Source organism: Protomyctophum bolini, assembly GCF_963924005.1.
Source record: "Protomyctophum bolini genome assembly, chromosome: 19".
NCBI lineage: Eukaryota > Metazoa > Chordata > Actinopteri > Myctophiformes > Myctophidae > Protomyctophum > Protomyctophum bolini.
In genome coordinates, this window is record NC_137880.1 from 22,956,767 (window position 1) to 22,982,772 (window position 26,006).

The 26,006-nt window shown below is 46.3% G+C and overlaps 2 protein-coding genes across 2 annotated transcripts; both read left to right on the forward strand.

Moving 5' to 3' along the window:
• Positions 1 to 526: 526 nt before the first annotated feature.
• Positions 527 to 9,832, forward strand: LOC308334624 (intermembrane lipid transfer protein VPS13A-like; the record flags this gene model as incomplete). Its single annotated transcript, XM_080791428.1, has 1 exon — positions 527 to 9,832. One exon carries the CDS (start codon positions 527 to 529, stop codon positions 9,830 to 9,832), a length of 9,306 nt encoding a protein of 3,101 aa, XP_080647554.1.
• A 1,309-nt stretch (positions 9,833 to 11,141) lies between these two features.
• LOC308334625 (intermembrane lipid transfer protein VPS13A-like) lies at positions 11,142 to 20,444 on the forward strand (the record flags this gene model as incomplete). Its single annotated transcript, XM_080791429.1, has 1 exon — positions 11,142 to 20,444. The coding sequence occupies one exon, from the start codon at positions 11,142 to 11,144 to the stop codon at positions 20,442 to 20,444; it is 9,303 nt and encodes a 3,100-aa protein (XP_080647555.1).
• Positions 20,445 to 26,006: the final 5,562 nt, after the last annotated feature.

The following is a 26,006-nucleotide window of genomic DNA, read 5'->3' on the forward strand; positions in this document are numbered from 1 at the left end:
TTTGAATGGGTGAATGTAATGCACAATCTATGTAAAGTGCCTTGGATAAAGGCGCTATATAAATGCACCATTTACCATTGCTCACATTTCAATGGAAAACATTGGGGGGAATACTACAGGTAGGCATGGAACATGGGATGACTATTAAGGATTTCAGCTTGCCGTTAGCAGTTTTAAACACCAACTAAAATAACAAACTGATGGGAGGAAGGGTTACGTGAAACTTGGTTGATTTTTAACACTGTGCTATGCAGCAAGGCTTTGGCATACGGTGGCAAATTCTAGTCACTGATGGATGAACTGAAACCTGTGTCTGCATAAATCGACATGGTTAGATAAGTCTGGCAACGGCTTGTGTCATCGCGTCACAGGCCTATATAAGGTGTTATAAAGAGGGAAGGATGGAGTCAGAGTGAATCAAATAACTTGATTGTACAGAGCTAGAGAACTAGAAAGAGACTGCTGAAAGTTACAGAGACAGACTGAGAAAGACAGTGACAATTGATGTTTTTTTAGAATCAACGGCATGGTCTTCGAAAGTGTTGTGGTAGAACTCCTCAATGCATTTTTAGGGGACTATGTTATTAACCTTGACAGCTCTAAACTGAAGCTTGGCATATGGGGAGGTGATGCTGTTCTCAGAGAGCTTGAAATCAAGGAAAGTTGCTTGAGTGAACTTGGCATTCCCTTTAAAGTTAAAGTGGGACAGATAAAACGTCTCGAGCTGAAGATCCCATGGAAAAACCTCTACACCCAGTCAGTGGAGGCAACACTGGATGGTGTCTATCTGCTGTTAGTACCGACAACCCATATAAAGTATGATGCTGAGAAGGAAGAAAAACAATTGCAAGACACTCGCCAGAGGGAACTGAAGAGGATAGAGGAGACAAAGCGGAAGGCTTCCGAAAAAGACAATCCTATGCTAGAGAAGCAGAACACCTTTATTGAGAAGCTGATCACTCAGGTCATCAAGAACCTACAGGTCAAGATTTCCAACATCCATGTACGCTATGAGGATGACATGACAAATCCCAGTCGTCCATTGTCATTTGGTGTGTCGCTGAAAGATCTTAGCTTCCACACCGCTGATGAGAACTGGGAACCTTGCCTTCTGGATGAGAATACTAAACATTTCTTTAAGCTTGTGCAGCTTAACAACGTGTTTGCCTACTGGAATGTCAACTCGTTGCTCTACTCTAATCACAGTCCAGATGAAGCTATACAACGTCTCCACAACTCCGTTCACTCCAGTCATGACTTCATATTTCATCTGATGACAGCTGATGCCAAACTCCGGATGAATCCAAGGTCAGGTGTGGACTTCTCCTCTCCCAAAGTGGACCTGGCAGTAAATCTGCCATCTGTGGCCATTGAGCTCAATAGACCACAGTATATAAGCATTCTGGAGTTTATGGACTCTGTGTATATGATGGCACAGAAACTGCCGTATAGGAAATACCGGCCTGAGGTCCACATTCACACCAATGCCCCAATATGGTGGCGCTATGTGATCACGAGCATCCTGGAGGTTGATGTGAAGCACCGCTTACACATGTGGTCGTGGCAGCACATCCGCCGACACCGGAAGACAGTGAAACACTACCGGGAGCTCTACAAGGATAAGATCACCAGCAATAAACCTGTCTGGGAATTGCTGAAAGAGCTGGAGGAGACTGAAAGGACACTGGATGTATTTAACATCACGTTGGCCAGGCAGCAGGCTGAGATGGAGGCGAGCAAGGCAGGCCTGCGTATCTATCGTCCTGGTATGAAGATGGAAGCAGAGCAGTCACAGGGATGGTTTGGATGGGTGTGGAAATGGGGAGGAGAGCCAGATAAACATGTTGCACAAGTGAAAACTGGAGCTTTGGATGACTTGATGACCCCAGCCGAGAAGGCCAAGCTTTACACCGCCATTGGATACAGTGAGATTGCTGTCAATGACAACATGCCAAAGACCTTTGTGGATATGAAGGTTGATTTCCACATGGAGAATCTCTATGTGTCCTTTAAAAACAACACCACAGATCAGAATGAGATTATCAAGATTACAGTTGGAGAGCTCAGGGCCATTCTTACACAGAGACCAGGAGCAAAAGCCATCAAACTTGAACTTGAGCTCAATATGTTTGAGGTCACAGGCTTGGCCGATAAACGGGTCACCCCCACCCTAGTGTCGTCAAGGAAGGCTGCGATGGAAAAAGGAACTCAGTTGCTAAGCATTAACTTCGAGACCAACCCGCTGGACGAGACTGTTGACCGGAAGATTTACATTGAGTCACAACCCCTGGAAATCATATATGATGCTGTAACAGTGAACAGCATGTTAGAGTTCTTCAGGCCCCCTGACAACCAGCAGTTAGACCAGCTGACCAATGTTACCCTGATGAAACTGGAGCAGTTCAGAGACCGTACATCCTCAGGTCTGATGTATGCAATTGAGACACAGACCACTCTAGACCTGGAAGTGAAACTGTTGGCATCCTATGTCATCATTCCCCAGACCGGCTTCTATAACTCCACTCAAAATATCATGGTGTTGGACCTGGGAGACTTAAAAGTGTCAAGTCAGAGCAAGAAGGGCCTTCCGCAGCTGTCAGTGGGCAGCAGTGCCATTGTGGACATCATGTCCAGAGCATACGACAGCTTTGATGTACAGCTCAACAGTATGCAGTTTCTCTACAGCAAACCAGATGGGGACTGGAAGAAGGCTCGTAAGCAGAAGCAGTCAGTGCTCCACATCCTAGAGCCGGTTGATCTTAAGGTGGTGTTCAGCAGGGCCATGGTCACCACAGACTCGCGCATGGCCAAGTTTAAGATCTCTGGGGAGCTACCTTTGCTATCTCTTTGTATCTCTGATGATAGGGTTCGAGGTGTTCTTGATCTGATAGACAGCATCCCAGTGTCTAATAGAAAACCTGCCCCATGCAGGCCTGCAAGTAAAAGAGAAGATCTGGTCAAGAAGGATCCTCAGAAGAACATGACCGATTTCCTTGTGACATTTGAGATCAACGAGATGTCCATAAAGCTATGTCATCTATCAATGGGCCGGGAGGTCACCATCCTACACCTGGACATAGAAGGAGTGGGAACTGAACTTAAATTGCAAACCTTCGACACGTCCTCATACACGTTTGTGCGTGAGATCTGCCTAAAGTGCCCGGAGTATATGGATTCTCAAGGACAGGAGGTTCATCTCATCACCACTCTAGACAACACGGAGGATGACTTGCTCACTCTGGAGTACATCAAGGCTGATAGGAATGGTCCTGAATTCAGGTCTCGACACAACAACACAGAACAGCTAATAAAGGTGAACCTCTCATCACTGGACATGCACCTTTACACTGAGCCTCTCCTCAACATCATGAACATCTTCAAGAACCTCCCCCCTTTTTCTTGGGGGATGGAAGGAGGAGGACAGGAGGAAGACAGGGGGAGGAAGAATGAGGAATATGTGGTTGCCAAGAGACATAGTTCAAATAAATCAACGTTTGAGGATGTGGTGCATCTGCATATCAGAACAGAACTCAACTGTCTGAAGGTTTTCATCGAAGGAGACAAAGCAAGGATCTCCGACATCAGCATTGAAGGCTTGGGTTCAGAGGTTCTGCTGAGGGAAAATAAGATGGAGGTTCTTGCCAACCTGAAGAATATTGTTGTCCTGGACTGTGACAAAGATGCTATTTACAAGAAGGTGGTGTCCATAGCAGATAAGGAGGTGTTTGCCTTCCACATGGTGAACTATACAGATGCCACAGTGGGAGATGCATATCTGGATATGTCAAAAGTAGACACTTCAATCACACTGACAGTGGGATCTATCCAAGTCATCATCCTCAACAAGTTTATATCTTCCATACTGGCTTTCATCAACAATTTCCAACAAGTAAAGCCTGCAAAGAAGGCTGCCATAGGTATGTTGGAGCTTGCGGAGCACATCAAACGGATTGCTCTCAATGTCCAGTTCAACACACCCGTCATCTTCCTCCCCGGGTCCTCCTCAACTAATGTCATCGTAGCTCACCTGGGCCTGATCTCTGTCAAGAACCACTTTGCCAAGATGCCATCCAAAACCCACGCCAAAATCCCCCCAGTAGTTGATATGATGACAGTGGGACTAAGTGACCTCAGGGTGTACAGAACCACACATGAGGCAGGTCGGTTTCAAGGGGAGACTCAGCTGCTGAAACCAGTTAGTATGGATTTGTCAATATGGAGAAACCTGTCATCCACCTGGTACCATGACATACCTGACATAGAGATCACAGGTCACCTCAAATCCATGACTGTGATGCAGAGTCAGGCCGACATGACATTGTTACTAATTACGCTTAGAGAAGTCCTTTTGCGGACATCGGACACAGTGCCCACTCCTCCCAATAAATTTAAAAGCACACTCAAGCTGGACTTCAAGTTTGACTCCATGACCCTGATCCTGTACAGCCCCATTGAAATGGGAGTGCAGCTCCTGGAGTGCCACGATGAGCAGCAGAAGCTGGCAGAGTTTACCTTAGAAACCATCTCGTCCTCCCTCCACATGTATTCTGACAGTTCCTCGAAGGTCTCATTTAAACTGGCCAACTGCCTACTGGATGACAAGAATCCCAGGATGGCCACTCCTACGATGATGGCTATGCGTACCAGTGCTGAGCAGAACATATTGATGGAGGTGAACTACAGTAAGGGCCACGATGGCTTCACTCTGGACTCAGTTATTCAGGACCTCTACCTGTGTGCCAGCATGGAGTTCCTGCTTAAAGTTGCAGACATATTCCTCAAGGCCATCGAGCAAGGCTTTGCTCCAGCCTCACAGCCCATGGCCACAAACAATCCCACTTCAAGCAATTCTGCAGATATAGTGAAAGCATCCAACATCAACATTCTTGTGCGGAACCCAGAGATTCTCTTTGTGGCAGACTTAACACATGCCAACTCCCCTGCCCTAGTGGTGCGAGTGACACAATGTGAACTGGTGCAGAAGAATGATGCAGAGGGATTGCTGCAGACTGCTGTCATCAAGGACCTCAATGTTGTGGCATGTCCCTTCCTATGGGACAAGAGGAAAAACAACATAACTACGGTGCTCCAGCCATGTCAGGTGTTCTACCAAGGGAACCAAGCATCCACCTCCCCTCCAGCTATGGAGGTCTGCATCAATGCCCTCTCAGTGAAAGTATCTCCCGCCATCATCAACACATTGATCACCATTGTCCATTCAGTGCTGACACTTAATGCAGAGACTCCACAGGAGCTAAATAGCCCTGTACCCCATGACTTATGGGAGCAACGAAGCTGGAAGGATCTTAAATTGTGGTTCCTGGAGGATGAAGTGGATGAGGATGCACAGTCACTGGCCCCACTGATGCCACAGGGAGAGTCACTACAGGTAGCCATAAACTCTATCTGCCTGACTCTGGAGGGAGGGGTTGGGCATGGGACCATTCCCATGCTTCTGGCCAAGTCCTCCTTCCATGCAGATGTCAGGAACTGGAGCACGTTCATTAACTTCCACGGTCAGCTCAATCTGGAAGTTCACTATTACAATGAGATGATGGGAGTGTGGGAGCCATTCCTGGAACCATTGGAGGAACAATTAGAGGATGAAAGACCCTGGACTCTACAACTGAAGATGAATAAGATGCCAGTGAAATACACAGGAATATCATCCGAAGTTGATTTCAGTGTTCCAGATTATAAAACAATCATCAACATCAGCAGCAAGGACAATCTCAACATCACCCTCTCAAAATGTGGACTGGGCATGCTCAGTAACTTGCACATGGCATTTGTGGAGGCTGCGAAGCAGACAACCGAATGCTTCCAAAAGGATGAGGCTCCATTTGCGGTGAAGAACTGTCTAGGCCTGCCGGTGTCTGTGGTCTACAGTGAGATGTTCAGCCCCACCAATGGACAGCACGACAACCGTAAAGTAGAGTTGCAGGATGGAGAGAGCCTCAATATGGACTACTCACGTACTGCCAACAAGTCTGCTATAATTTCCCTAAGCGAAAAGGATTATTACATACAGCCAACTCCATTGGGCCACACATCAGCCAGTGTCATGCCACTGATCAAGGTAGGCCGGGGGATGTACAGTGTGATGCACAGCAAGTCGGGCGTCACTCGCTTTGTGGTGTGTCAAATCTACTCTGTGGAGGGCAACAAGTACATTAAGATTCGCTCTCCCTTTCAGATTATCAATCACTTTTCTATCCCTTTCAAAGTGTTTGAAGGGTCAACATGTCTGGGTATATCTCTCCCCAATGAGGAATTCTGTGTGCCTCTGGATTTTTATAGGTCTGAGCTGAGCCTGCAGCCATTAACAGAGGAAGGTGAAGGCAGTCAGGCGATAAAGTTTGAGTGTTCCAAGGGTTTCAGCTACGAGGATGTCAGCAAACAGGAACCTGGCACACACCTTCAGCAGATCTGCTGCCGTTGTAGAGAAAAGGCAGGCTTTCTGATGATCAATATTGTGTCATTGAGGGATGCAGTGACATCCAAACACACAGGATGTCTAGGGGAGAATTTTGACGAGCCCTACATACTCCACCTGTGGCCCTCTATTCTGCTGCGTAATCTGCTGCCATACACGGTCACCTACAAACTACAGAACAGTGGAGACATCGCCCCTGAGGCCACTCTGGAACCAGGCCATTCTACACAGCTACACACTGCTGTCATCAATCAGTCAAGTCTCACTCTCCGCCTCCTTGACTACTTGGTTCGGGATTGGTCTGCTGAATACAGTCTCCTCAGTGAACAGGAAGAGTTTACCTTCGCTGTGTTCAAGTCTCTTGGCAAGGACAATAAGAATGGAGCGAGTGGTGGGACGAATAGCAAGAGGGCAGAGCTCAACATAGCGGTGCACATCAAATATGACCCGGGACAAACCGTGGTGACCATCTATTCACCTTATTGGATGGAGAACAAGACAGGCCGGCTGCTGCAGTACAAGGCTGATGATATATTTTTCAAACACCCACTGGACTATGACATGCCACTGCTCTTCTCCTTCAATCCCCAAAACTTTCTGGAAAAGAACAAAGTCCGTCTGATGATCTCAGACAGTGAGCTCTCGCAAGAATTCTCTCTGGATACTGCTGGTAACTATGGAGACATGAAATGTAAAGGCAGATACAAAGATTACCATGTTGGGGTGAAGATCGATGCGAGTAGCTTCGGCCTTACACGCTTTGTGACTTTCCTGCCATTTTACATGCTGGTCAACAGAACCAAACACACCATCTGCATCAGTGAGCAAGGACAGGATAAGTGGACCCAGGTACAGCCTGAACAGTCAGCCGTTCCATTCTGGCCAGAGAGAGACAGCAGGTACCTGAAGATCAAAGTTGAAGGTTGTGAATCTCCTCCTCGGACCATTGACTTCACGCGGGCAGAGAACTGCTTATTGCTGCATCTGGACAGGACACTGGGTGGGATCACAGTCAATGTGAACCTATCAGAGCACTCGACTGTGATTTGTTTCTCTGACTACCATAATGGTGCTGCTCCCTTCCTCATCATCAACCATACCAAGGACCAGGTTCTACAGTTCTACCAGAGCTCGCAGAAGAAGAAGGAGGAGTTGGAGCCAGGTAAAGCTGTGTACTACACCTGGACTGAACCCAGTGGGTCTAGAGAGCTACGATGGAAATGTGGCAGTTACCATCACACACTTAAGAGTGAGGGGGACTTATGTAAGAATATGAATGATGAGGGAAAACTTTTCTTGATATCCTTCTATGAAGGTCTCCAGCGGGTGGTGCTATTTACAGAAGAGCGTCAGATCTACAAGTACCTTTGCAAGTGTGAGAAAGCTAAGTTGGCTGATAAGGAAATAATTCTGTCCCTCCAAGATGTAGGGCTGTCTCTGGTAAACAACACTACCAGCCAGGAGGTCTGTTTCATCGGGATTACAAGTTCTGATGTGGTGTGGGAGTATGAAGAGGTGGATAAGTCCAGATGGAAGGCCCTGGGTGGTAAAGCGGCAGAGATGCTGGAAAATACCTACAGAGACTATATAGACCGTGAGCCCTTAGAAAATGCCATCGTTGAATTGGCAAAAAACTTCCAGGTTTATCTGACTCCCAATGGCAGGGATATGAAGCTGCTTCAACCATTCAAGGCTCGCCTCAGGAGGACCTTTCTGCCTGGGGTGAGAGTGGAGTACAGTGTCTCTTCACGACAGTGCTCCTACCGCATCCAAATCAACCGCATACAGATCCAGAATCAACTTCCAGGAGCCATATTCCCATATGTCTTCTCACCCGTCAAACTGCCCAAGTCTGTCACAGAGGATTCTAGGCCTAAACCCATAACAGACATCTGCATTGTTACCAGAGCGGCAGGACACTCTAATATCTCTCGCATCAAGTACTTCAAGGTGTTGATTCAGGAGATGGATTTGAAGCTGGACCTGGGTTTCCTAAATGCCATTCGAGATCTTCTCACACCAGAGAACGGCAGCATTGCAACATCAGAACAGGAGGTGGAGCTGTTTGAAAAAGACATAGAGTATATACTATCAGAACTCAACCATGTCTCTGCTGCAGACACGTCTCCTATCAGCCTCTATGAGTACTTTCACATCTCCCCCATCAAGCTACACTTGAGTTTCTCTCAGAGTACGGGTGGAGAAGACGGTCTGAAGAAGAGAAATACAGAACTCTTCCCTATTGAGTCCCTCAACCTGCTGCTGAAGAGTATAGGAGCCACACTCACTGATGTACAGGACGTTGTCTTCAAACTGGCCTCCTTTGAGATGACCTTCCAGTTCTGCACAACTCAACAGCTCCAAAGGGAGGTTCAAAGTCATTATAAAAAGCAGGCCATTAAACAAATGTATGTGTTGGTGTTCGGTCTTGATGTGCTGGGAAATCCCTTTGGGCTAATCAGAGGGCTGTCTAAAGGAGTGAAGACCTTATTCTATGAGCCCTATCAGGGAGCCATTCAGGGGCCTGAAGAGTTTGTGGAAGGCATGGCTCTCGGAGTAAAAGCACTGGTCGGCAGTGCTGTAGAGGGCCTAGCCGGGACAGCCTCCAGGATAGCCGGGACAGCCTCCAGGATCACGGGTGCCGCGGCAAAGGGTCTTGCTGCCATGACAATGGATGAAAAGTACCAGCAGGAGAGACAGTCCAGAGGTGGCGATGCCCTGTTGTCTGGGGTGACAGGGATTGTCAGTGGGGTGACAGGGATTGTCAGCAAACCCATAGAAGGTGCTCAGAAGAATGGTGCAACAGGCTTCTTTAAGGGTGTAGTGAAGGGTTTGGTGGGAGCAGTGGCCAAACCCGCGGGAGGCATTATCGATATGTTTGGAAGTACCTTCCAAGGGATCAAGAGGGTGACAGAGACCGCACAGGACATTGAGTCTCTGCGTCCTCCTCGCTTTATCCATGACGATGGGGTCATACGACCATACAAAGAGAGGGAGGCTATCGGCAGACAAATGCTTCGGGAAATTGTGAATGGACGTTTTGCAAACTATAGATACTTTGCTCACGCCAACATTGACGACTCCAACTTCCTTATCATTACCAAGAGGGGTATCTTATTTGTGACAAAGGGCACATGTGATAAACCTACCTGTGAGTGGCAGTATCGGTTTGATGAGTTCACCAAGGACCCTTGTATAGTCAACGACCAATGCCTTTGCATAGAGGCTGAGGAGAAAGGCAGATCTATCTTACATTCCAAAGTGGGTGGATCTTGCAAAATCATTACATTAAAAACTCCAGATATAGGAAAGTGGGTTCTTGCTAAATTGGAGGAGGCAAGGAAGCAAGAACCAGACTGCAACAGAAATGAGAAACAAACCAGAATGGAAAAATAAAAGTGTGCACAAACGTGCGCGCGCACACACACACACACACACACACACACACACACACACACACACACACACACACACTTACAATTAAACCTATTTACCTTTCATTTACAATGGAACCTTTTTTGTGCCACGATTCAAACTAGTAAGCTTGTCAGATTGTTGTAACACATGCTATTTCTAGTATAAAAAGTGGGGGAAGACATTTCACTTCATACTGCTGGGGTAAAAAGCTCCTCTGTCTCTAATAACTAAACTACTTGATAGATCCAAATGAAAAAATAAATGAATCTAAAATTAAAAAAGAATGACCCTGCCCTTGTTTCCTCCAGAAACGACCCCACCCCATAAATATTGAATGGTCCCTACCATCAAAAACCTACTACAGCAACATTGATTACCAAATTAACTTGAACACCATGACACTACATTAGACGCCCACAACATAATCTCATAATGCATTCCCATTATTCAACCTGGGATAATATATTCAACAAAACCCAATGAAAGAACTTTCTGTGCCCCATGGCATGGTGGTAAATCCTACTTTCCCCTATAGCCACCTAAATCAACCTGACAAAACCCTAGAAGCTCAAACATAATGCAATACCCAAATCTTTACTTTAATGCGAGGTTAAACCTAAAGGAGACATAACACCATTTTAAAATTCATTTTTTGTTTTGTACGAAACTGACGAAGTAACTGTCTGCTTATCCGTTGTTCGTATGTTTCCACTGCTCTCGTTCTGTCCAAATGGTTAGTTTGTCCCGTTCACGTTTTTTTGCTCCCGATCTGATTCCGATCCTTTCATTTTGAGTATCTGCCAATACTGATTATTCCCGATATGATATATTATAGAACACTTGTGCCATATCACAATAGTACAAAATCTGAAATCACAGACCATTTCCAGTCTAATTGTATTGTATATTGTATTCATTACCAGATTAAATACATACCTAATCCACTCACTGCCAGCATTTTTTCTCATTATTTCCTCATATTATATTATTTCTCATATTATAAGGAGGGTAGAAGGAGGATTACATGAAACTCTTAGTTTGTGATGTACAAAAGCAAAGGAAGACGCCCCTCATTTCAGATTATTTTCCAATTGTGCCGGCGAGCAAGCCATGTGCAAACAATGTCAGGACACTCATGAATGACTTACAATTTACAGCTGCGCAAATTGGCCGTGTTAAGAGCAAAGGTATGTCCTGTGTACGACATCAGACCAGAGACTTATATAAGCTCTTACAGTGGTGGAAAGGGACGAAAAGAGAGACTGTTACAACCTCCAGTGATGTGAAAATGGTGTTAGAATCGCTGGTTGTACAACTCCTGAATAGATGTTTAGGGGATTACGTTCAGCTCGACAGCTCAGAAGTTCAGCTTGGCATATGGGGAGGTAATGCTGTTCTCCGAAAGCTTGAAATAAAGGAAAATGCATTGAGTCAACTTGACATTCCTTTTAAAGTTATAGCGGGACAGATAGGACATCTAGAGCTGAAGATCCCATGGTCCCAACTCTACACAGAGTCAGTGGAGGTAACACTGAGTGGCGTCAGTCTGCTCATAGTCCCGACAGCCCGTATCAAGTATGATGCCGAGAAGGAAGAAAAACAATTGCAAGAGGCTCGCCAGAGTGAGCTGAAGAGGATAGAGGAGAACAGGCAGAAGGCCGCCGAACAAAATAACCCTGAGATAGAGAAGCAGGACACGTTTATGGAGAAGCTGCTCACTCAGATCATCAAGAACCTACAGGTCACAATTTCTAACATCCATGTCCGGTATGAGGATGACATGACGAATCCCCGCTGTCCTTTGTCATTTGGTGTGACGCTGAAAGACCTTAGCTTCCACACTGCTGATGAGAATTGGGAACCCTGCATTCTGGATGAGAATGCCAAGCTTTTCTTTAAGCTTGTGCAGATTAAGAACCTGTTTGCCTACTGGAATGTTAACTCCAAGATCTATTCTAATTACAGTCCAAATAAAATTTTGCAACATCTAGAGGCCGACATGGAGATCAACAACTTGTACTTATTTCGTCTGATGACAGTGGATGCTAAGCTCCGGATGAATCCAAGGTCAGATGTGGACTTCTCCTCTCCTAAAGTGGACCTGGATGTCGAGCTCCCAGCCGTGGTGGCCATTGAGCTCAATAGACCACAGTATATCAGCATTCTGGAGCTGATGGACTCAGTGTCTATGATGACACTGAACCTGCCCTATAGAAAGTACAGACCAGAGGTTCATGTTCACACCAATGCCCCCATATGGTGGCGGTATGTGATCACGGGAATACTGGAGGTGGATGTGAAGCCCCGTGTCCACATGTGGTCGTGGCAGCACATCCACCGACACCGGGAGTTGGTGAAACGCTACCGGGAGCTCTACAAGGATAAGATCACTGGCAATAAACCTGTTGAGGAACTACTCAATGATCTGGATGAGACTGAGAGGATGCTGGATATATTTAACATCACGTTGGCCCGGCAGCAGGCTGAGATGGAGGCGAGCAATGTCAATCGTCCTGGAGTGAAGACGGAAAAAGGTTGGTTTGGATGGGTGTTTACCAACACAGGTGAGCCTGATAAAGATGTCACAACTGAAGCTTTTAATGAAGTTTTGACCCCTGCTGAGAAAGCCAAGCTGTACACTGCCATTGGATACAGTGAGGTTGCTGTCAATGACATGCCAAAGGCCTTTGTGGATATGAAGGTTGATTTCCACATGGAGAAGCTCTCTGTTTCCTTTAAAGACAACACCACAGATCAGAATGAGATTATCAAGATTACAGTTGGAGAGCTCAGGGCCATTCTTACACAGAGACCAGGAGCAAAAGCCATCAAACTTGAAGTTGAGCTCAATATGTTTGAGGTCACAGGCTTGGCCGATAAACGGGTCACCCCCACCCTAGTGTCGTCAAGGAAGGCTGCCATGGAAAAAGGAACTCAGCTGCTAAGCATTAACTTCGAGACCAACCCGCTGGACGAAACTGTTGACCAGAAGATTTACATTGAGTCACAACCCCTGGAAATCATATATGATGCTGTAACAGTGAACAGCATGTTAGAGTTCTTCAGGCCCCCTGACAACCAGCAGTTAGACCAGCTGACCAATGTTACCCTGATGAAACTGGAGCAGTTCAGCGACCGTACATCCTCGGGTCTGATGTATGTAATTGAGACACAGACCACTCTAGACCTGGAAGTGAAACTGTTGGCGTCCTATGTCATCATTCCCCAGACTGGCTTCTATAATTCTGCTCAGAAAATCATGGTGCTGGACTTGGGAGACTTGAAGATGACGAGTCAGAGCAAGAAGGGCCTTCCCCAGCTGTCAGTGGGCAGCAGCACAATTGGGGACATCATGTCCAGAGCATATGACATCTTTGACATACAGCTCAACGGACTGCAGTTTCTCTTCAGCAAACCAGATGAGGATTGGAAGAAAGCTCGTAAACAGAAAAAGTCGGCACAGCACATTCTAGAGCCGGTGGATCTGAAGGTGGTGTTCAGCAGGGCCATGGTCGCCACAGACTCACGCATGGCCAAGTTTATAATGTCCGGAGATATACCTTTGCTATCACTTCAGATCTTTGACAAGAAGATTCGTGGCATTATGGAGCTGATAGACAGCATCCCCCTGCCTAAGAGCAGACCTGCCCCACAAAACACTGCTTCCCACACACCCATAAATACAGAACCCACCAAGAAACCTCACCAGAAGAACATGACAGATTTCATTATAAACTTTGAGATAACTAAGGTGTCCATACAAGTGTGTGATCTATCAGAGAGTCAGGAGGTCACCATCCTTCAACTGGACATGGAAGGACTGAAAACTGAACTCAAATTGTGCACCTTTGACATGTTATCATCCATTTCAATCCACAACATCTGCCTCAAGTGCCCTGAGTATATTGATTCCGATGGAAAGGAGGTTCATCTCATCACCACTCTAGACAACACAAAGAATGATGTATTTCTCATTATGGAGTACATTTCGGCTGATAGGTATGGTCCTGAGTTCAAGTCTCAACACAAAAATACAGAACAGCTAATTAAAGTGAACCTCTCATCACTAGACATGCACCTCTACACTGAGGCTCTACTCAATGTCGTGAACTTCTTCAACAACCTCATCCCTCCTTCTAAGTCAAAGGAGAAAGTGCAGGAGGCGGAGGACAATAGCATGAGGAATAATAAGGTGGAACCTGTGATTGCCGAGAGACAGACTTCAAAGACATCTAAATTTGAAGATGTGGTAAATCTGAACATCGGAGCAGATCTCAATAATCTGAAGATTTTCCTTAGAGGAGAGAAAGCCAGAATCTCTGAGATTAGCATTGAAAGTCTGGTGTCAGATGTTCTGATGATGCAAAAGAAGATGGAGGTTCGAGCCAAGATAAAGAACATTTCCGTCCTGGACTGTGACAAAGATGCCGTTTACAAGAAAGTGGTGTCCATAGCATCAGGCCAAACATCAGCAGACGAGGCAATCGCATTCCACATGGTGAACTATACGGATGCCACAGAGGGAGATTCCTATCTGGATATGTCTAAAGTTGACAGTTCCATCACACTGACTGTGGGAGGCATCCAAGTCATGTATCTCAAGAAGTTTGTCTCTTCCATAATGGCTTTCATAAACAACCTCCAAAATGTCCAACCTGCAGTGAAGGATGCCACGGGTGTCCAGCCTGCAGAGAAGGCTGGTGTAGTGGAGCTGGCGGAACGCAGTGCACGGATGGCTCTCGACATCCACATAAATATGCCTTTCTTCTTCCTTCCCCAATCTTCTGATTGGGGGAGGAATGTCATCGTAGCCCACATGGGCCGGATATCCATTAAGAACCACTATGTCAAGATGCCAAGCACAACCCACACAGAGATCCCCCCCATAGTGGATATGATGGAAGTGGAGCTGAGTGACCTCAGGCTTTACAGAACCACATTTGAGGCAGATCAGTTTCAAGGAGAAACTCGGCTGCTCAAACCAGTTAACATGGAGGTGTCTATCTCGAGAAACATGTCATCCACCTGGTACTATGAAATACCTGACATGGAGATTGCAGCTCACATCAAACCCATGACTCTGATGCAGAGGCAGACTGACGTGACGGCGTTACTGTGTACACTGTTGTCCATGAGGGAGGGGGAGGTAGCTGAGGAGGTAGCTGAAGTTGTGCCACGCCCCTCTCCCCCCTCCCCCTCTAATGTGAAAAACACACTCAAACTGGACGTAAAGTTTGACTCTATTACTCTAACCCTGTACAACCCTAGTGGGAACGAGGTGCAGGAAGAGGAGCAGAAACTGGCAAAGTTTACCCTGGAAACCATCACGACCTCTCTCCTCCAGTACTCGGACTGGTCCATGAAGACCTTAGTTAAACTTAACAACTGCCTGCTGGATGACAAGAATCCCAGTTGTCATCCCAGAATGATGCGGATTGCTGAACTGAACCTCATGAGGGAGGTGGCCTTTTGTGAGGGCCGTGATTTCACCACTATGGACATAGATATGGACTTCTACCTGTGTGCCAACGTGGAGTTCCTGCTCAATGTTGCAAACATCTTCCTCAAGGGCAGCCAGGAAGCCTATGCCGTTTATGATCCAGCTCCAGTTTCGGCTCCAGCTCCGGCTGCAGCTCCAGTTCCGGCTCCAACGAGTGGATTCAAGTACAACATTCTGTTGAAGAACCCAGAGATCGTCTTTGTGGCAGACCTAACACGTGCCGACGCTCCCACCCTGGTGATGCAAGTCATGCAGTGTGACCTGGTGATGAAGAATGATGCAGAGGAATCACTGACGACTGCCATCATCAAGGACCTCAAGATTGTGGCATGCCCCTTCCTGAGGGGCAATAGGAGAAACATAACCATGGTGCTACAGCCCTGTGAGGTCTCCTTCAAAAGCACCCAGAAGCCCACCTTCCCTGAAGCTATGGAGTTCAGCATCAGTGCCCTCTCAATGACGGTATCACCTATAGTCATTAACACAGTGAGCACCATCGTCCAGTCTTTGCCAAAGGCTGCTGCAGAAGCTCCACATGAGCTAGGCAGCTCCATACCCCCCAAGTTATGGGAGCGGCAGAGCTGGAAGGAGTTAAAGTTGTGGTTCCTGGAAATGGAAGTGGATAAGGCCCCACTGATACCACAGGGAGAGACACTACACGTACCCATCAAGATACCACAGGGAGAGGCACTACAGGTAGCCATCAACTCTATCTGCCTGACTGTGGAGGGAGGTATCGGGCATGACACTGTCCCCATGCTTCTGACAAAGTCCTCCTTCCATGCAGATGTCAAGAACTGGAACACGTTAATTAACTTCAAAGGTCAGCTTAGTCTAGAAGTTCACTACTACAATGAGATGATGGAAGTGTGGGAGCCATTTCTGGAACCACTAGAGGAACCATTGCAGGATGAAAGACCCTGGGCTCTAGACCTGAAGATGAAGAAGGAACGTACAGGAAAAACCCCAGAATATCAGACAGTTATCAGCATAAGCAGCAAAGACTATCTCAACATCACCCTCTCAAAATGTGGACTGGGCATTCTCAGTAAATTGCAGATGACATTTGCAGAGGAAGGCGAGCAGACAAACGAGTACTTCCAAAAGCATCCATTTGTAGTGAAGAATTGTCTAGGCCTGCCGGTGTCTGTCCTCTACAGTGAGATGTTCAGCCCCACCGATGGAGAGTGTGACAACCGTACAGTGGAGTTGCAGGATGGAGAGATCCTCAATATGGACTATTCAAGAACCACCACAGACTCTGATGAATTCTCCACTATAATCCCCCCAAGTGAAAATAATTACTACATAAGGTCCACTCCAGTGGGCCACATGTCGTCCAGTATCATGCAGCTGGTCAAGGTGGGCCAAGGGATGTACAGTGTGAAGCATATTGCTTCAGGGCTCACTCGCTTCCTGGTGTGTCAGATCTACACTGTGAAGGGCAACAAGTACATAAAAATCCGCTCTCCTGTTCTGATCATCAATCACTTTTCTATCCCATTCAATGTGTTTGAAGGATCAACACATCAATGTCTGGGTATGTCTCTCCCGAATGAGGAATTCTGTGTGCCTCTGAAATACTACAGGTCTGAGCTGAGTCTGCAGCCAGTAATAGAGGCAGGCGAAAGTGGTCAGATAGAGTTTGAGTGCTCAGAGGGTTTCAACTACAAGGACGTCATTGGACAGGAACCTGACACACGTCTTCAGCAGACCTGTTACCACTGTGGAGAAAAAGCCGGCATGCTGATTGTCAATATTGTACCGCTGAAGGACACAGTGACAACATCCAAACACGCAGGAAGCATCGAGGATAATTATGATGAGCCCTACATCCTCCACCTGTGGCCATCTATCTTGCTGCGTAATCTGCTGCCATACATGATCACCTACAAACTACAGGACAGCGGAAATATCGCCCCAGAGGCCACTCTGAAACCAGGCAACTCTGCACAACTGCAAACTGCCGTTATCAACCAGTCCATTCTCAATCTCCGCCTCCTCAACTACTTGGCTCAGGATTGGTCTGCTGAGTACAGTCTGCTCAGTGAACAGGAAGAGATCACCTATACTGTGTTCAACGAGGATGACAAGAGTGAGAGGACGAGGGCATCACTCAACATAGCGATGCATGTCAAATATGACCCAAAACAAACCATAGTGTCCATCTATTCACCTTACTGGATGGAGAACAAGACAGGCCAGCTGCTGCAGTACAAGGCTGGTGATGATATCAATTTCAAGCACCCACTGGACTATGGCACACCACTGCTCTTCTCCTTCAAGCCACGAATGTTCCTGCAAAACAAAAAGGTGCGTGTGATGATCTCAGACAGTGAGCCTTCAAAAGAATTCTCTCTGGATACTGTCGGTAGCTATGGAGACATACAATGTAAAGGCACATATAAGGATTACCATCTTGGGGTGAAGATCGACACCAGTAGCTTCAGTTTGACATGCATCGTGACCATCATGCCATACTACCTTCTGGTCAACAGAACCAAACACACCATCTGCATCATTGAGCAGGGACAGCATAAGTGGACCCAGGTACAGCCTAAACAGTCAGCCATTCCATTCTGGCCTGAGAGAGACAGCAAGTACCTGAAGATCAAAGTTGAAGGTTGTGAATCTCCTCCTCGGAAAATTGACTTCACACGGCCAGAGAACTGCTTATTGCTGCATCTGGACAAGACACTGGGTGGGATCACAGTCGATGTGAACCTATCGGAGCACTCCACTGTGATTTGTTTCTCTGACTACCATGATGGTGCTGCTCCCTTCCTCATCATCAACCATACCAAGGACCAGGTTCTACAGTTCTACCAGAGCTCACTAGAGGAGAGGAAGAAGGAAGAGTTAGAGCCAGGTAAAGCTGTGTATTACACGTGGACAGAGCCCACTGGGTCTAGAGAGCTACACTGGATATGTGGCCAGTACCATGACACTCTGAAGAGTGAGGGAGATCTACGTAAGAATATGGAAAATGAGGGGGAACTTTTTGTGATCTCCTTCTATGAAGGCCTCCAACGGGTGTTGCTCTTTACAGGAGAGAAACACTACGAGTTACTATGCAAGACCGAGATAGCTCAGCTGGCCGAGACAGAAATAGTTATATCCCTGCAATATGTAGGCGTGTCTCTGGTAAACAACACTACCAGCCAGGAAGTCTGTTTCATCGGGATTACAAGTTCTGATGTGGTGTGGGAGTTCAAGATGGGGAGATCGAAGTCAAGATGGAAGTCACTGACTGGTAAAACGGCCGAGTTGCTGGAAAAAACCTTCAGAGAGTATACAGAGTGTGAGCCCATAAATAACACCATAGTTGGTTTGGGGAAGAAATACAAGGTTTCTCTGACTCCCAATGGTCACAATATGGAAGTGCTTAAACCATTCAAGGCTCGGCTCAGAAGGAAATTCTTGCCTGGGGTTAAGGTGCAGTACAGTGCCTCCCCACAACAGACCTCATACCGCATCCGAATCAACCGTGTACAAATCCAGAATCAGCTGATAGGAGCCATCTTCCCCTACGTGTTCTATCCCATCAAACTGGCCAAGTCCATCACAGGTCATTCTACACCGAAACCCCTGGCAGATATCTACATTGTTACCAGAGCGGCAGGACATCGCATCAAGTTCTTCAAGGTGTTGATCCAGGAGATGTGTTTGAAGCTGGATCTGGGGTTCCTCAATGCCATCGTAGATCTGTTCACACCTGAGAACGCCAGTATAACAACCTCAGAACAGGAGGTGCAGCAGTTTGACAATGACATACAGTATACATTGGCAGAACTCGACCACATCTCGGCTACTGACACCTCTCTTGTCAGCCTCTATGAGTACTTCCACATCTCGGACATAAAGGTGCGCCTGAGTTTCACTCTTAGTGCAGGTGGAGAGGATAAGAGCAATACAGAACTCATCCCCATCGAGTCCCTCAAACTGCTTCTGAAGAGTATAGGAGCTACACTCACTGACATACAGGACGTTGTCTTCAGACTGGCCAAACTGGAGTTTACCTCCCAGTTGTACACAACTCAACAGCTCACGGTAGAAGTTCAGAATCATTATTTCAAGCAGGCCCTTAAACAAATGTATGTGTTGGTGTTTGGTCTTGATGTGTTGGGAAATCCCTTTGGGTTGATCAGGGTTGTGGCTGAAGGAGTGGAGACTTTCATCCTTGAGACCTATCATGGAGCCACCCAGGGGGAACTTGCGGGAGGCATTGCTATTGGAACAAAAGCAGTACTGACCAGTACTGTAGTGGGCGTCACCGGGTCACTCACCAGCGTCACGGGTACCGTGGCAAAGGGTCTTGCTGCCATAACGATGGATGATGAGTACCAGCAGGAGAGACAAGAGACCATCAATGATCTACAGCATATCAGCCGGGCAGAGCAGATATCCAGAACCGGAAACGCACTGATGTCAAGTGTTGTTGGTGGAGTCACAGGTGTTTTCACCAAACCCATAGAAGGTGCTCAGAAAGGTGGCGTGACAGGATTCTGTAAGGGTTGTGTGAAGGGTCTAGTAGGATTGGTGGCCAAACCTACAGGAGGCGTTGTCGATGTTTTCAGAAGTACCTTCCAAGGGATAAAGAGGATGGTAGAGACCTCACAGGACCTTGAGTCCCTGCGTCCTCCTCGCTTCATCCACGAGAATGGGGTCATACAACCATATAAGGGTACGGAGGTTGTCGGCAGGCAGATTCTTCAGGTAATTGAGAACAGACGTTTTGCAAAGTGTAGATACTTTGCTCATGCCAAGATCAATGACAACAACTTCCTCATCATTACCAATAGCGGTCTCTTATTTGTGACGAAGCGTCCATATGGCCAAATGACCTGTATGTGGCAGTATCTGTTCGATGAGTTCACCAAAGACCCTCATTTAATTGATGGCCAATTCCTTCGCATCGAGGCTGCAGAGAGAGTCAAATATCATAAGGATGTCATTGGTCGCGAAGAGGATGGATTTGGCAAGATTATTCATTTCCAAACTCCAGAGATAGCAAAGTGGTTTCTTGCTAAGTTGGAGGAAGCAAGGAAGCAAGGACCTGACCCCTCGGGGGACCTGACCCCTGACCCCTGAGCGAGCGCGCGCACACACACACACACACACACACACACACACACACACACACACACACACAATGCCTTTGTTCTTTGATAGTTTTGTTTACCTGCATCTCAAACACTGTTCTGATTGTTAGACTGTGTGCACGATAGAGGGAGTAATGTGGGTGCGTGAGAGTGCAATAGTTAATGCGTTTGCAATTGCATGTGTTTGCATGCTTATGAGAGTAATAGGTTCTGTGTTTCCCGTTTCCAGAAGGTGGCATTCCCGTTTCCTTTTCTGGTTCAGTTTCTCAACATAATTTGATTGGCTCAGCAGCAGATTTCAACCGCAAATGCATAATAAGGTATGCTATTGCGTGTTCAGTTCAAATTTGCTGCTGATTTTCTTTGAAAATTATTTTTGTGCCAATACTTTTCTGATTGTTATGTTGCGACACATCTAGCGCAGTGATAGTTGAGACATGGAAGTCAGAAGGTTTATATAATTCCCCGGACCCCGTTCATTCTCTAACAGTAATTCATTCTGCTCCCTTTAATCAGCGGTCTCTCCATGTCAACTCCCTTCACTGCAAGCTAACTCACTCATGGCCACAATTGAATCAGGTGGTCCTTTTAAGCAGTCACTACTTTGTGTTCACTCTACATGCCAAGCTGACTCGGTGCTTGTTCAGATGTCAGCGTTCAAATTACCTCCAACTCTCCGGCCTTCTCTCTGTGGCATTTAGTTCTGAAATGGGTGATTCTGTGATTATAATGTGATTCATGGATTGTACTATGATATGTGGTATCTAGTTCTGTTATGGGTATCAGTGATTATAACGGGTTTTATGGATTGTATTATTATCATATGCTCTGCTCTGGGGGTTGTTGATATGAATACTGGAGAACTCGGCCCGCCGACTCTTCTTCATCTTTGCCGAGATTTCTTCCCCTTTCGGCGACTCTTTGTCACTTTCGGATCCGAGATCTGTCTGAGAACTCGGTCCGAAAGTGACGAAGAGTCGCCGAAAGGGGAAGAAATCTCGCCACTGGAGTGCGCATCTAGCTACTGCATGATGATCATGCACGCTGACAGACAGCAGATCAATAAAAGCATGCAAAAGCATTCAGCTTTCACAAGTGTGCCCATATAGAGAAGGAAAATAATTAAGAATTCGGTGGCATTTCTTTCACATTGCAAAAGAGCAATTTTTGCTCTTTGCTCTTTGTCCTTATAGATAGAAATGTGATGATTTTTGTATAGTTTTGGATTAACAAATTATAAAGCACAGGGCCTCGCATTTCTCAATGAATAGCTAGCCTACTACAACAGTACAGAATAGGCTAACTAACGAGATGCACACTTCGCACTTCGCCCAGCCTCGAATGCAATTGATCATCACTTGGTATGCTAAGTCGAGTGATCCAACATACCACACAGAGCTCACGTTGTGAGCTTGTAGATCAGATTGAGAACATTCAGAAACTTGCAGCTGCAGCTGCAGCTGCTGAAAGTGCCCCGAAACGTGTAGAAAACTCGGCAGAATCTGAAGAAGAGTCGTCGTGCGGCGATTCTTCTTAAGAGTCTGCCGAGTTTTCTACACGTTTTGCCGACTTATCTTGATAAGTCGGCAAAAAGGGTAAATGTGCCGAGTATTCTTGTTACCGTTGATCTCAGAGCTGTGTCTCGGTACACAGGTAATCTGATATATCAATCATATGAGCGAATAGCCTATTTATTGCAATAGCTTTGAAATAAATGGTTAATGGTCAATCTGAGTTAATTAACTGGTATTGTAGAAGCAAATGTAAAGTTTACAAATCTCACGCATCCAGCACCACAATCTCACTCCAGCATGGCGGTGTAACGGTGAAACTGGTGACCTACTGAAATATGTGACCATCTTGTGGAAGTTGTGGACTTCAGACAACTTAAATGGAAGTATTTAAATATGTCGCCTGAATACTACTAGTTGAACTCAAACTGCAACGATTGGTGACCTGCTGAAATAAATCACACAATGTCAGTGTCTGAATTTACACTGACAAATTATGTGATTTATTTCAGCAGGTCACCAATTTCACCACCATGCAGTGACCGAGTGTGAGTGTTGGTTGCTCCCACCGCCACCAGTGGGCTCTGCTATTTCTGTTCCCCAGGTTGTTATTGGATATCAATCTCCCTGCTCTTATATTAATGGTTAATGATTGTTGTATAATTGCGCCGAGCAGGGAGAAAAGATGTATCTTACATGCACACTTGTATTTCTCATTCTATAATAAATATTTGTTCAAAATATATTTAATCTAATAATTGGTGAAATTGATTAACCACTTATTATTATTAGCCTATTGTACTTTTTACAATACTAAATATTATGAGCCTGTAAAGTACAGATATTGTCAGAGAACTATAAGGGCTATATAATTAAGCAATATTACACAAGAGGGTGTGGGTTAACGTGATTATTGCCACGACAGGGATGCGGTCAGGAACGAGACGGAGTCGAGTTCCGCAAGCATCACTGAAGTGGCAATAATCACGTTAACCCACACCCTCTTGTGTAATATTGCAATTCTACCACAGTTACCCTTAAAACTAAGAAAATCGCTGAAAGAATATATATTTTTAATGACAGATTTAGTCACTACGACCACAAATGTCCCAATAAACTAGCTAGCCTAGCCACCGAATTTGGTAGCGCTCTGGGAGAACAGAGCGCCTGAATTCTTTGTTTTTATTAGGTGGTGAACAGTGCTGGTTTAACCACGGGCTAGAAGGCTGTTTCAACCAATCAGATTGCTTCCTCGAAACGACCTGTGGTAGAATCATTAGTTAATTGTAATAGAGGCAGAAGTTTTAAATAACTAGGCTATTGATTTGAAGTCATATCGCTCAGGCCTAATGAACGGCTGAACCGTCATGCCACGCTGTAAAAAAATGCATTAAGCCTTGCAGACCCAAAACTAAAGTATGTCCACATCTCCATGCTGTATTGATGTTGGTACCACAGGAACGAGAACAGGCAAACATTCCCCTCATTTCTCTTCCGCCAACGTCTTTTCATCCTTAATAATTAACTCACTCCACAGCAACAAAAAAAAAAACATCCCCTCTGGTATTCTCTACACATCATTCTTTTGTACCCCCTGTCTGTATACAAATGCATACAGCAACACGCAGGAGGATCCCACGTGGTAGTGATTTGACACCGAATCCATAAGTCTGAATGATGTATTCTTTTTTGTGCTTTTATAGGTCACTTGGTGCTCAACATGTGGGTCTAGCAACCACCAGGATGGACCCTTACACTGTAGAACCAGTGCTTTAGATTGTCGTGACAGTGGCAGGGCTCCCAAAGGTGACAGGCGGGAGCTGTTCTTCACTCACAATATCACAGGTCAAATCACCATGGGCAGCGGGGCCATCCGACACATCCGGGATAGTGATTCGCTCCTCCCAATACTCCTCGGACCGCAATTGGTCGATGACGTATCGTTCCGACTCCTCTGGCAACTGGCCTTCCTTCTTCTTCCTCTCCTCCTCCTCCTTCTTCTGCCTGTCATGTTGATCGATGGCATACTGATACTTGGCCGACGATATGCCGAGGAGGTCGGCAAACTTCTCTCCCAGGTAGTCGCAGGCAGAGAGGGTGGAATAGGCGGCCTTGGAGAGGTGGAACCAGACGTAGGGGCCCACGTTCTTTGGCGGGGGCGCTTTGATCTCGGGCTGCTCCAGGTACTCCTCCTCCTCCTCATCTGTGCTGTACTCCTCCATCGTCTCCCCACTGACAAAATGGATGATTCTACGAGGAACCTTCACCTTCCTTTCCTGCTGCGTCGTCCTCTGTCGCTCCCTAGCCTCCCTCGCGTTCTCTTCCATATCGCCTAGCTGCATGTTTTGCTCTATCGAACCACCATAGTCGGTGAGAGAGTCCTCCATGTTCGCTGTTATGTCTTTGTGTCCCCCGGATGCTGCACCCACGCTTCTCTGTTGCTAACCGGAAAGGACATGAAAGAACCGACAGGGCTCTCAGTCTTGTCTAAGAGGTATCTCTCCGTCTCTGTGTCTTATATACTGTATGGTTTTGAGCAGTTACGTCATAGGAGCCCAATGACAGTTTTGTCATAACTAGCTACTCTCACTAGCAACTGGCACTATCAACTGGCTGTGTTTGGGGCATGATTGGAGGCAAATAATTATCATTGTCTTACACACTTGTGTACCTTTTCACACGACTAGTCGTGTTTTTACGGCCTACATCATGTATACATGACAAATGTCTATATTAATCAAAACCAGCCTAAACAATTAAACAAGTAAATTTCTCACCTTCATTACTCATTGGTCTAAAAAATAAAAAATATTAAAAAAGAAAGGAAAATCACAATAGGCCTACTGGCTTTCTGTATTTTAACTGTTAACCCATTTTTTGATTGGATCCACAATCATCAGGACTATGGTGTGCCTCTACTAATTAGAAGGAACAGCATATTTTGTGTGTGTGTGTGTGTGTGTGTGTGTGTGTGTGTGTGTGAAGTGAACACGTATCACTGCCATGAGTGCAGTCCATGCGTGACAGTTGCGCACAGACACCGGCTGGCCAAGTGGGCACTGGGGGCGAATATGACAGGAGGGGGTTGAGGGTTGGAGGGGTCGGTCGTGGGGTGGGGGTGGGGTTGGCTAAGGTGAGAGAGGGTGTTGTGGGCTTGTAGATCGGCCACAATGTTTTCCTCTTTCACGCAATATTTGGCCCATTCGTTATTAAAAAGGTCTTGAAGGTCATTATAGCTTTACAAATGTGTGCATACCCTATACACTTGTACTGTACTGTTTGTAGGTTTGTTAACTGTTGAGTGAGAAAACATTAAAACAATGTTGCACATTGATTAATCATCTGGGGACACCCTGAAATGATATGTCCTGACTCCTGACCCCCATGCCGTTTGGGAACCACAGTACCAGGCTACTACCAGAGGTACAGGGGTGGGAGGGGCAGCATACTGAGTGTGTCAGTCATCCTGTGTGCACAGAGACGAGGCAGAGCTCACTCAGCTCAGGTATGGATCCATGGGCACCGGGTCCCTGCCCATTGCTTACTGCCTCGTCCCTAGAATGTCTGACACACATATATTGTACGCAGCCACACAGGCAGGGCTGGACTGAGACAAAAATTCGGCCCTGACATTTTCGTGGAATTTGGCCCACCACAACCAGCACACAGCCTATATTCTACCGACTTTTTGCGTCGAGGCACATACAAATCTAAAACTATAAATGCACCAAGTCTCTGTAAGTCTGTACAGTACGTCTGTAATCCAAAAAGTCCCTCTCCCCGCGCTCTCGACAGGGCCCCTGCCCAGTCCATATATGGAGCTGGCCTGTTCTGACATCATTCTGATGTCAGCATAGACTCCATATTTGGGCATACCTGACAAAGAACTCCATATATGGGCATAAAACAGGCACCGCTGTAGAGGTTCCAACGGGCACCGCTGTAGAGGCTCCAACGGGCGTCGGGCACCACTCTAGTACTTCAAATACATAAGCCCTTAATTAATACCACCACTTTTACAGAACAACATAAATGATACA